The sequence below is a fragment of the Sphaeramia orbicularis genome, chromosome 11, assembly GCF_902148855.1.
Source record: "Sphaeramia orbicularis chromosome 11, fSphaOr1.1, whole genome shotgun sequence".
Taxonomy (NCBI): domain Eukaryota; kingdom Metazoa; phylum Chordata; class Actinopteri; order Kurtiformes; family Apogonidae; genus Sphaeramia; species Sphaeramia orbicularis.
The window spans coordinates 25,596,267-25,609,298 of record NC_043967.1 but is presented as its reverse complement, the minus strand read 5'-3'; the positions used below and the strand labels follow the sequence as shown (position 1 = coordinate 25,609,298).

The following is a 13,032-nucleotide window of genomic DNA, read 5'->3' as shown; positions in this document are numbered from 1 at the left end:
TCACGTGGTTTGCTGTTTACGACGCCATATTGGTAGGCAAGCTCTCCTTGGATCGTACAACATGTTAAACGATGGACCTGCTAAACTCCTGTGTGCCGTTTATTACTTAGCTTTCACCAATTATAAGTTAGGCAGAAAGACCACTTAGTTCCATTGGTGGCAGTGGTGGTTCTATTCTGCCGACCGCTGTTTATAGTTATTACTGCGGTTAGCGTAGCTTCTCAGTATAGTTAGCCTGTGTGTCTGTTGTAATTAGCGGCATTGAAAAAAAGAATTGTCATCATGTGGTACGGTAATGAAGACCCCTTTAAACCTACCAGGAGGGCTTCCCCTGGCCTATCACCCTATAGAGAGAAAGTGATTGTGGATCTACCTGCTCCCTTTGAGTTTCCTCAGCTGGGTGAAGCAGATGGAAGTGGCAGTCGGAGCTACGGTGGGCGACACCGGTGAGTTCAGCAGGAGCTGGTGACAATACTCCCCACCTGTCTGTGCAAGTCTGCTTTTCTACAATGGGACGGCCTTCCCGATGCGGTCAAGTCAAATTATGCAGCCGTGAAAGAGAAGATGGGATCAGCTTTTGGTCAGAGATACTTAATGGACTGTATTAGAGCTAACATATCGGCTCGTTCACAAGTTCTGGGGGAGAACCTGGAGGTGTACGGCTGATGTGAGCTGGCTGGTAGCTGGTACTCCTGTTTTTACCTCCGAGTTGTGTGCGCATCACTGTTGTTAGTAAACATTGAAACTCATCTATGGTGCCTTTATCACAAGCAGACATACTCACAAATAACAAAACACACAAACACGAGTCCAAAGAAAAACACGATATAAAGCAAGAGTTCTGACTTTCTGGATCCAGATAGCGTGCCTACCAATATGCCGGTGTAAACAACAATCACATGACCAGTGATGTCAGCTGCAAGTCCTCAATAAAGTAGTGTTAGTGGTATCTCTGGTTATAATTTAAAAAATTGTGGTTGTGTCCTGAAGAATTAGAGTGGTCTAAAGATGGCTGTTGACATAGGCTTTAGGTCTCTAACTCTTTGCTCAAAGTTTTGTCTCTCAGACAGAACAGCATCACACTAAGAACAGTATAGTGAGAAAAGCAGAACAAATGGCTCAATTAGTTTTTTTGTCATTCTGCCTGTATGTGCTGTATGATGTTACTACCTATAGTACAGGCAGAGGGGATAGTCTGCAGGTAAATTCACCACCACACATTGAGGGTCACAAGTAATGATTCAGGGGGAATTGTATTGTGTTGTTATACTGTGTATGCATTGGTTTTCTGGGAGAAAATGTTACATATTTTGGCCTTAAACGTTTTATCCTCATATCCATCTAAATGAAAGTTGGTTACTAGTATGGGTTTATCTTTTTTTCTTGCAACTAACAAAGATGAGTCTACATAAAGCATACAGAGGCATTGCCAGACTGGGGATTCCTGCCAAAAGAAAGATGACTGCGTTGATCCATGGAGGATAGGGAATCGATGCCAAAGTTGGGAACTCCTCCTGTTAACCATAAAAAAAAATCTAATAAGTTATAGCGTACTTGTAAATCACCAACATGTTGTTTTCTGTCTATATCATTTACCAAAATAAGTGTAACAAAACAGTGTGCTTACAGAGTCTGGATCCCAGACTAAATACGTTAGCTGTTGTTGCGTTTGAGTCACCAGGTAGAAAACTAAGATGATCAATATTATCAGCGGACTGATGATCCTCCAGGAAGCTTGCCAGAAAATGTTGGGTTTATGGCCAATCATGAACTTGATGTCCTCATTAAACCTGCAACACAACAAGATTTTCATACAATCCTTCATCAATCAGCATCATTAATCTGATTACAGTTAATAAAATATGTGAAAAATGAAGTGAATACTCAACAATTAAATGTTAAGGTGTGATCAAAATAACAAGAGGATAAAGAGAAAACTTTGCTAAAAAAAGTGCAATGCCAGCCTTGGAAATAACATAATGAAGAAAAAAAATATTACTGAATATTAAACATATCAATTATCTCCAAAACAATTAATTTAAAAGTAAATAAATTGTGAAGAGATCCCATTTGCACACAATATATTTAATGGTTGTAATTGACCATGTTAAACAAATGATGGCAAATATAATCACTAACCTGTCTACACCATAAATGTAAACAACGGCTATCATCTCAAAAAATCCAATCGACAGAAGTGGAACAGATCCAGCAAAGTTGTCAAAAAGGGTCAGCCAATAAAGCCCAGAATGCTGCGCAAACAGGAGGGTGAAGATGAAGGCGACAACACATGTGACCCCTGAAAGACATATGGAACTTGTATTAAAACAGAAACCACATGTGATCAGTTTTATGAAGTTTACAAAATAATTGATGTAGGTCTGACTTTGAATTACCAGTCAGTGCTTCTTGAGGCCATTTTTTAGGGAAGACCCCCAGGTCTTTTAATGGAACCACCACGCCCTCAATGTTGCCAAAAAGGGTTGACAGACCCAAACAGAGAAGCATGACGAAAAAGAGGACAGCCCAGGCTGGTGAGCCAGGCATCTTAGTGATGGCTTCAGTGAACACAATGAAGGCCAGTCCTGTGCCCTCCACTCCCTGCAAAAACCCACAAAGCACTCTTATAGGACTTAAACTGCATCTCGTACAGATATTTCAAACTCTCACCAGCAGGGGGAAGTCACATACCACAACACACTTAGGACAAAAACCAACAACAAATCAGAGCTATGTATCTACAGACTGTATCACACACTGAATAAAGTATAAAGCTCATTGTTTACACACATCTGTATTACAGTGTAATCAAGTTTTTTTTTTTTTCTCCAAAGTAGAACCCACAACTGCTTTTTTTTTTTTTTTTTTTAAATCTCTTTTCTAACTTGTCTTGTCCAGCTTCATAACAGCAGAATGGTAGTCTGGCTGCTTTTTGGTGCTGAATAAATTTGCTTTGCCAAGGGAAACTTCATAAAGTATATGAGGCTCCCTCTGATATTCCTCTGTCTTTATTATTAGTCTTGTTGAACCACATTTCGATGCCGGACCTGACATGGATGGTGAAGGGGGGAGAAAATATCAACAATACAAACAATAAACATGTTGATGATTATAATGGCAACAATAACATGAACAAGAATGGCAGAAAGACAGAAAAAAACAAACAGATAAATAAACAAAACAGAACAAAAATTTAATAGAATATAATAAATGAGATCTCTTAAATGGGGAATATAAGAAAAGAAAGCATGAACAGAATATCCTAAACAATGACTGCCCAAATAATACCAGCAACAAATCCTCACAACATCAGTTATTCACATTAATCTCTTTCGACAGAGTGACTGCATCAGAGTAAAGCAAAGAGACTGAGGTGACCTCAGTGATGAACACAGCCATGCAACCGCAACCTCACCTCCTTCAAGGACCAGGGGCCAACAAAGAGGGCCCCAACGCCCGGCCAACCATCAGACACCACAGAGTGGGGGATCTAACCTGCCCCCCCCCCGAGAGGCAACAGTGTGCCTGCCCCAAAGATGGCCGTGAAAGGCCCCAGCCGGAGGCCCCTCAGCAGCCAAGCCCAGGCTCCAGGGGGCCAGGGACGTAAGCTGCTGGGGGCCAGCCACCCATGGGCAAGCAAGGCACCAGTCCCCAAGCCCCACGAGCCCAGGAGCCACCCAGGCAGGGATCCCACCCAGCACACTGGGAGACCAGGCCGCCCCAGACAGCCACCCGCCGTGGGCTAGTGCACACCCCGATGCCACAGCCAAGTGCCCCAGAAGCCCAGAGGCCCACCATCTTATGTAATTTTTTTTTAATATTCGAAAGTGGAAACACTACATATAGCCCCTTTAAGTGGTAATAGGTAGAAACTACGGCTGTATAAACAAAGGAGTAGAGGTACCTCACTAAGGAGTTTGTGCATGTCACAGATTTTGATGTCTAGTCCAAGAATAGTATCTGGATGGCTGCTGTTGAGATGAAGAAAGGCTTCGTCATAGTTGCTTGTAGTTATGCTGTTTTCAGGGACGCCAAATGCATTTAATAATGTCCTGATGTTCCTAGGGAGAAAATAAATAGATTAGCAGGTACACTATTTGCATATTCATCACAGACAAAATGTATGCAGATATTGTAAACTAGGTCGTTATTACATGACCAGTTAGTCTATATAAGAACAATAAAAGGCACCAAGCCTATGTGTAAAAAGTGAGATTTACTTTCTATCCAATTAAAGCACTTAAAATTAGTATGCTTTGGCTACTCACTCACTGATACATTGTTCATATTTTTCTGTGGCTCTGAATCCAATGATGGTGTAGGTGACTGTGGCAGCGTAGATTGAAGTAAAGCCAGTTACAGCAGACAGGATGATGGCGTCCTGCTTACAGTTGTTGCTGAGGAAAGGAAATGACCACAAAATCATGATATGGATTTTAAGAATGTCTTCCATATACCCGCTGTGGCCTCAGTCTTGAGTGCATCATATATTATATATTTGTTAAATTATGCAAAGATCTTTTAAAAGAACTACCACTCTTCTAATTTCCTAATTTGTAGCTCCTCGTATCCTACAAAACCCAAACCTAATGAGGTGGAATACAAACAAGTAAACATATGACAATGACAACACCAAATAACACCCACTGAAAGGACAAAATGAATCAATAAAATGACAAATCTATCTATGATTAGAAAAATGGTATTTTATGATCTCTGTCGGATGCACAGAACAGTGGTCATGCGAGCCTCAGGTACCTACTAATTCAGTTCACAATATGATAAGAATATTTCACATGGCAAGGGTTTTTAAAATCAATTTAAGACGTTTGATTACATTTTATTATTTTCGATAACAAATAATACTAACTATAATAACGATGACAAGGAAATTTATATAGGAATTTATATAATAGAGTTCTCTGTCTTGCCAAAGTCAAGGTTAATGAAGTTACCATGTTTGGTTCCTGACCCAAAAGTGGCAAAAAGTTAACAATCCAAGAAGTGTGTGTGTGTGTGTGTGTGTATATATATATATATATATATATATATATATATATATATAACATCTAAGTTGAAAAGAACATGTATTTTAGAACATTAGAACATCACTTTTAGAACATTAGACCAACATATGTGCTGGTCCAGACACCTGTCCACATTATCCCTTTGAACATCATTCCTTACATTAGTACCATTACTTCATGGTACCAAACAAAGCAGGTACACTCACTGTTCATGCAGAGGTGGACCTTACAGACCCTGTAGACCACATTGGACCTGGGATTGTTGCCTCACTGTCATCACTGAAACTGTTACTGTCACTGTCTTGTAATGTGTGCGGAAATGACCAAAAATAGTCACTTGCCCGATAAAGGGTTAATTCTCCTGTCAGTACACCTGAACATGGTGCTGATGAAGATCTGGAGTTGGTCCCTGGGTGCCTCCAACGGCGACTCACTCCTAACATGTGCTACTGCTAATGCTAGGTACTGTGTGTCTGTTGGGATGGGTAAAATGTGGATAATAAAACGAGTTAACCTTTAGTTTAGAAATTATGACGAAATAGAAAGTCTTTCCTTGAGTTGGCTTAATGTGTAACTTTTCCCCTAAAAGGGGTTTAGAGTGAAGTGTCCAAGTATCGATATGAGACAGGAGTAGTTCAGGAACATCTGTATGTTTAGAATAATTTCACAGCTTTTTCTTACAGTTCTTTCCCATGGAAAAGTTAAGTCCTGAAGTCTCTTAAACCTACCAGAGTTCCTTGACAAAAAGAGCAATTCTGCAGCTTGCATTGTTGTGTCACTGTAGTGTTTTGATATATTAAATTATTTGAATTTAATATTTGCACCAGTTTTATCCTTGACCCTATACGTGTCCTGTGTTTCAGAATAGGGTAATAAAAGGCTTCAGTCTGATCCGTTGAGAAAAGAGATTTTGGATAATGTTACTGCCATCATCAAGAATGTAAAGGTTAATAAGATTGTAAAACACAGTGGCAATTTGAGCTGAGATTCAAACTGTAAATTGCTGAATTTTACATTTTAGAAGTTTTTTTATAATAATATATTTCATCACAGTTAAGTTTAAGTACACTTCACCTGGTACATTACAGTCTTCAATCTTCTACAGAAGTGGTGCACTAAGACTTGAAATACTGTGTGGTATTAAACACATAGGGCTTTTAAATCAATCAATCAACGAATAGATAAATACACAATAAATGGGTTCTTACTGGACAGGGTTATAGCTTGAGAAGGAGATGAGGCCTCCCCATGCCAGACTAAAAGCGTAGAAGACCTGGGCTCCTGCATCCAGCCAAGTGGTTGGGTTCATTAACTCATCAACCTAAAAGAGCAAGGCATTAATTAGATTAGAGCTTTAATTTCTACCATATAAATGAGAAAGCATTTATTGAGAAATTATATAAGGAGATTGGAAACCTACATTTGGAGTGAAGAGGAATTTAACTCCAGTCATGGCGCCTTTAAGGGTTAGTCCTCGGATCAGGAAGATGGCCAGCACAACATAAGGCAGGAGGGCTGTGACGTACACCGCCTGAAGTCATGACAGACAAAAATATGAAGTAATATTGATATCTAGCATCATGAGGTCACATTTACTGGATGTTCAACTAACTTTTCCTGAAGTGCTGATCCCTCTTATGTAGCAGATACCAATGACAGTCCAAGCAGCCAAAAGACAAACTACTACAGGCCAGTGGAGACCTCCAGAGTCAGTTATAGAGGCTGAAGTATTCAGAGTCACTCTGTAAAAATAGTAATCCACAGTGGAGCTCTGTTGACACTCTGGTACATAACCTGTAGAGGACACAAAGAACCTGCTGTACATGTGTCAATCATGTTTACAGTTTGGAATATTATTATGTATTTACCAGTCCTGTTTTCATTGAGAGGACACTGGGTCCAAGGCAGGGGGTCTTGAAAGGAATTGAAGAGATACCACATGATCCAGGCTATTAGTGTATTATAGTACAGTCCAATCAGTAAGGACACCAGCATAGAGGCAATACCTGAGAAGAACAGAATCAGTAATGATAAAACATTAGCAGGTAGCCTGATACTTATTAACAGCTGCAAACATGGGTTGTATTTTAATGTTGCTCAGGGCTTTTTAAGACTAAAGCCTATATTACTCACCGATACCAGTCAGATAGGGGTTGATGGCCCTCCACACTCCCACGCTACCTTTCCTGAGGCGCTGGCCAATGGCAAACTCCATTAATAGGAGAGGCATTCCCTCCAGAACTAGTAGGATAAGGTAGGGAATCAAAAAGGCACCTGGAAAAGGGATGCAATCAGTAACAACACTATTGCTCACTGAAACTTGGAAAGTCAGATCCTATCACTTAGGAAGAATACATTTAAGTAGACTTAGTAGATACGCCATAAATATTTTAGAGTATGAGAGATGTTGAAATGTGCAGGTTTGTAGAACCTAACTGCTCCCATTCATACCACTTTTCCACAGAGGAAGCAATAGTAGGGGTTGGATAAAAAAACAACTTTGTATGTGCCATTTTTGTTAAAAACAGAGCTAACATAGCATCTTGTCTGTCTATTCCAAAGAAGAAAAACCAAGTTGCACTTAATTTCAGGCTGTTCAGGTTATTCATATTTTTTGTGAAATGATAGGTTGTAAATACAAATACATTGCACATTTTCTTAATTTAATTGAACTTTTTGCTATAAAACAAAGGGACAAATTTGGAGTTCTTATTATTTATAGCAGTGTTTTTTAACCTTGGGGTCGGGACCCCACATGGGGTCGCCTGAAATTTCTAGTAATTGATATTAAAAAACAAAACAAAAAAAAACAACAACATACTTATAAAAATATATGGTGAGTTGAGAGAGACAATCACAATACATAAAAGACAAACTGAAGCTGAAACTGAAGCACTGTGGTACTGTTTATCTTTCAGATGTTCATTGTGGTCAGTTTCAGATGCTGCAGCTCTTTCATAATTCATAGTTTGAGTTCTTGTTTGTTCAGTATTAATTGTCAGCCTTGTAAATCCAAGCTGGACTGACTGTACATATCTTGACCAAGGAAATCAAATTCTCACTTTGTGCAGTAATCTACACCTGGCTTTTCTGCCTCCGTCCATAATAATAAACATATAGACTAAATGTCATCTAAAATTAATGTTTATTTGCAACATAGTGTAGCAAACTATTACATGATCAAAAATAAATTAATTTTAGCCAAAAAAATAAAGTGTCTGTTTTGAAAGTCTGGGGTCCCTAGAAATTTGTGATGTTAAAATGGGGTCATGAGCCAAAAAAGGTTGGGAACCACAAATTTATAGGCTGTTATGCTATTATTTTACTGGTTCAATCCACTTGAGCTCAAATTGGGCTGTATGTGACACCTGAAATAAAATGAGTTCAATGCCTCTGCAGTAGAACCTAGATGCAATTTGTCGCTGAAGATTCCTCTACTTCCACAATGAAAATGTGTACATGCACACTAATATTACACTATTATTCTAAAGTAGACAACATTCTGAGTGGAACATCTTCTGATATGCTGAAGTTACTCTGCTTTCATTAGGATGCTTTGGACATTTGTATATTCAGAATATGCCTCTCATGTTTCCCACAAGTTGTGACTCATTAGGATGCTCTGAAGAAGGTCAGAAGGAGACATAGTACTTCTTAGTAAAACATTATGAGAGCGGACATGAGCAAGATTTCGAAAATGAGCAAATATCAAAAAGCTAACCTTTTTAAGATGGTGTTTGAAGGAAAAGTACCTCATCTCAGTTGGTCAGCAGAGGAAAAAATCTGACTTTTGAATCAGGGTATGTACAGCTGCATGTAAATGTTTGATTTTCATTAAAAATGTAAATGGAGGTGGTTGGTGTGATATTGGTACCAGTTTGTATCCCTACACCGACAGGTTTTTATATTCAGACAATAAAAGCACTTACAGCCCTGGAAAGTTGGTTTAAATATTAAATATATGATGAATAGCTTTTGAATCATACTGTATCAAACATCCCACTATCACACCAAAGCATGTGACAGACTGGACAGTTTACTAAAGGTTACTGTCAGTGTCACACTTTTTGTCACTTATGGCTTTGTATCTGACCCGAATCCTAATTGCTGTCTACTTTAGACCAGCTCTGAATTTAAAGTGTCATGAGAATACATGTGTTATGATGTGGTACTATAAAAATAAAATGTTATTGATTGAATTCCTAAGCCTAAGTGATTATTCTATTAACTTTTGATTAGGGTTTCAGTTTCTTTCAATTTGTCTGAAATAGAGTAGTCCTGTAGAGTCCATTTAGAGCTTTGCATTTAAGATCTTCAAACTTCACTTACCTCCTCCATGACTCTGACACAAATAAGGAAATCTCCACACATTGCCAATCCCAATGCAAAAACCCACACAGGTTAAGATGTACTGAGCCTTATTGTCCCATTTAGGCCTGTCCTCAGCCTCCTCTTTGTCCATCCTCTCCAGGTCCTCATAGCTATGGATCCGGTCATCCAGTCCTGGGTTGGGAAGTAACAGCCTCATGGTGGCTACACTGACAGAGAGATGCAACACTATCAAACACAAAATGCTTTGGGTATTCTACATAAGAACACTTGGTTCATGTGTTTATGATCTTTATCTCTCAGTCGTCAGATTACGCATTGCACACTTGGCACTTTTATCTTTATAGAGTCATGTAGTCATTTAATTTAATAAAACATTAAACTTATAAATTTGCTCTATGGTGGTGGCAGGTTAGTAGCTCACTTCACTTCAAGGTGTTCCTGGGTTTAGAGTAAGTGTTTTAAGTGTAGTCCCTCTCTCAACCCTGTTTGAACTCCCTCACACACATAGTCGTCATGTAGTTGTGATCTGGATAATAGAAGTATAACTGGAATAGATAACATTTTCAAAGGTGCAGCCACTGGTAATAACATGAACAGAGTCCAGCACTGAGTTATTGCTACAAGAAGTCATGGTCAGTGGAGGAAACTGTAGATTAAACGGTGTACACAATCACCTTCACTTCCTCTAAAATCTGTACAGGTGCTTCTTACCAGATTTGTGGACATGTGAATGTATTTATATCCAATAAACTATAGGACAGTATCGTGTTAGGTGTACCTAGGTGTTAACAAATAAAACACTGCCTGTTATTAACTCAATGTTCAGTCATTTAATGTATGTTATTGCTGACTCAGGATCCAGATAAAAGCAAGAGGAGAATTAACACTGTACAGAAGCACAATAAATAAATCCTGTAAAAATACTGATAAAGAGGTTATAATTTAGACTGATAGGGTAGTTAATGATTTATAACGATAAGAAAGTTAATTTTTGTGTGCCATTGGTCACATGATTGTGAGTATGATGCTTCTTTAAACAGAATCTCCAGTGATAACAGTTTTATTACTGAAGTCAGCTGTGCAGTTTTGTGTGAGTTCGGAGAACTGGATTCTTTACCGGCCATCACTTAAGGCTCATAAAACTAAAGTGTCTGTCTGGTGTTTTGAGAAAATAGATAACTTTCTCACCCATGACTCGATATTAACCCACAAAGACCCAAACATCCAAAATCATTCACAGATATTAATTGTTTAATACCTGTTGATCCATTTATTCTATTAATACACACTAGAAAAGCACTCCGAGAGTGCAGACCTCCGCCAAGGCAGATCACCCCCGCCCCCACCATCACCACCAAAATTTAATCATTTGTTCCTTGTGCCAGTATGAACATTTCCTGAAAATTTCCTGAAAATCCATCCATAACTTTTTGAGTTATCTTACTAACTAACCAACAAATAAACAAACAAACAAACAAACCCTGGCAAAAACATAACCTCCTTGGCAGAGGTAATAAATAATTGGGGTAAAATGCAGTTTATCATCTTTTCATGGTCATCAAATGTGACCATTTGGACGTTCAGAGGCTCTGTAGTGAACATGGAAACACCGTCATCTTCTACAATATTGATTCACCAGTAAAACTCATGGAGTTGGATCAATGACAGTGGATGGGCACACTTATTTTATGTTCAATTAAAGATATACAAAAATAGGAAGGAAAAAAAGAACTTTTTCTTTAATTTTCTCTGTTATGAACATAATAACCCTCAACTTTAATCTGAGCTTTAATGAACATCTACATAATCAGTACATACCTGATAAATACCTGGTTTTCACTTAGAAATGCAAAATACAGAGCATAATTTTGTGAGTGAATGGTAATAAATTGCTTAAGAAAGGTTAAAAATAGAGAAACATGTATTTGGGACCTGCCACAAAGTCACACTGGGTCTTTATGGGTTAAAGTTGCAGGAGCTGAAGTCAGGATTTGGAAATACTAACCTTCCTTCTGCAGCTTTTCCTCTTTGTCCAAAAATAAAAAGTTGCAGAGGTAAAGTTGCATCTGAAATATGTAAAACAACACCTTAAAGCAGTGTTTTTCAACCTTGGGGTCGGGACCCCATGTGGGGTGGCCTGGAAATCAAATGGGGTTGCCTGAAATTTCTAGAAATTGCTAAAGAAAACCCAAAAAACCTAGGAATAAAAAATATATGGTGAGTTGACAATCACAATCCATAAAAGACATGACAAACTGTGAAGCTGAAACTAAAGCACTGTGGTACTGTTTATCTTTCAAATGTTCACTGTGGTCGGTTTCAGATGCTTCAGCTCTTTCATAATTCATAGTTTGAGTTATTGTTTGTTCAGTATTAATTGTCAGCCTTATAAATCCAAGCTGGACTGACTGTACATATCCTGACCAAGGAAAATCAAATTCTCACTTTGTGCAGTAATCTACACCTGGCTTTTCTGCCTCCGTCCATAATAATATACATAATAATACTGCCTAAATGTCATCTAAAATTAATGTTTATTTGTAACATAGTATAGCAAACTATTACACGATCAAAAACAAATTAATTGTAGCAAAAAAAAAGTCTCCATTGAATGTCTGTGGTCACCAGAAATTTGTGATGTTAAAATGGGGTCACGAGCCAAAAAATGGTTGGGAACCACTGCCTTAAAGCATCATTTCTACATCCCAAAAACAGAGCCAGTAGATGTAGACGTCTTGTTTCCTCAGACCACTTGTTTTACCATATACTGATGTATAATTATGGAATTTTAGTCCCCCAAAACTATCATGAACCTCTTTATGTTATGATGATATAACTGTAAAAGATCTTAAGGCATCAGCTTTGCTGCTGAAATGGACCTAAAGGCAAAAACAGCTTCCCGGCCCAGTATCTACTTAAATACAAACATAACTGTTTTATGGCTGCTGAGTCCAGACTTGCAGACTCCTATTCTGTCAAACTCAGACTAATATTTTTGACTTAACTTATACGCGCAAATTGTAAAAATTGTCCCTCCAGGATTTTGTGGGATTTTTTTTTGATTGTTGTGGCCTAAAAAGCCTGATTTTGCGGCAGCTTTTCCAAAAAATTACGGTGAAAGTTGCAATGATTTGAGGCTTCTTATATTGAAGTCACAGGAACATGGGCATTTGCAAATTACCTAGAACAGTTTTTTTGAGTTTTTAGCCTGAAAAAGCACTAGGAAGCAATGATTTTAAACAAAACAGGCTTCTTTTGATTCATTAATTTATTTGTTTTGAGCAGCCAATGAAAGCAGAGCATCACAGAACGTCAGCCGATGAGAGCATAGCGTCACAGAACGTCAGCCAATCAGAACGCAGTGTCACAGAACGTCAGCCAATGAGAGCGCAGCATCAAAAAACATCAACCAGTAAGAGCGTAGCATCACAAAACATCAGCCAATGAGAGTGCAGCGTCACAGAATGTCAACCAATCAGTGTGCAGCGTCACAGAATACCAGCCAATGAGAGCACAGCGTCACAGAACGTCAGCCAATGAGAATGTAACATCACACAACATCAGCCAATGAGAGTGCAGCGTCACAGAACACCAGCCAATAAGAGCGTAGAGTCACAGAACGTCAGCCAATGAGAAAGCAGCGCCACGGAACGTCAGCCAGTGAGAGAGCAGT

At 38.7% G+C, this 13,032-nt stretch overlaps 1 protein-coding gene across 1 annotated transcript; it reads right to left on the bottom strand.

Moving 5' to 3' along the window:
* Positions 1 to 1,370: 1,370 nt before the first annotated feature.
* On the bottom strand, positions 1,371 to 9,555 carry LOC115428473 (sodium-dependent neutral amino acid transporter B(0)AT1-like). Its single transcript, XM_030147532.1, has 12 exons — positions 9,357 to 9,555; positions 7,161 to 7,301; positions 6,896 to 7,033; positions 6,640 to 6,821; positions 6,448 to 6,558; positions 6,236 to 6,348; positions 4,269 to 4,397; positions 3,905 to 4,061; positions 2,397 to 2,601; positions 2,140 to 2,299; positions 1,628 to 1,790; positions 1,371 to 1,514 (listed from the first exon to the last, which is right to left on the bottom strand). The coding sequence occupies exons 1-12, from the start codon at positions 9,553 to 9,555 to the stop codon at positions 1,371 to 1,373; spliced, it is 1,842 nt and encodes a 613-aa protein (XP_030003392.1).
* Between the last annotated feature and the right edge of the window lie 3,477 nt (positions 9,556 to 13,032).

Coding starts and splice junctions, on each gene's coding strand:
- LOC115428473 (XM_030147532.1), bottom strand. CDS start 9,555: ATGAGGCTGTTACTTCCCAACCCAGGACTGGATGACCGGATCCATAGC. Junction 4,062..4,268: donor TATGAACAATGTATCAGTGA/GTGAGTAGCCAA, acceptor TTTTCTCCCTAG/GAACATCAGGACATTATTAA. Junction 2,300..2,396: donor GCCTCAAGAAGCACTGACTG/GTAATTCAAAGT, acceptor TATGTCTTTCAG/GGGTCACATGTGTTGTCGCC.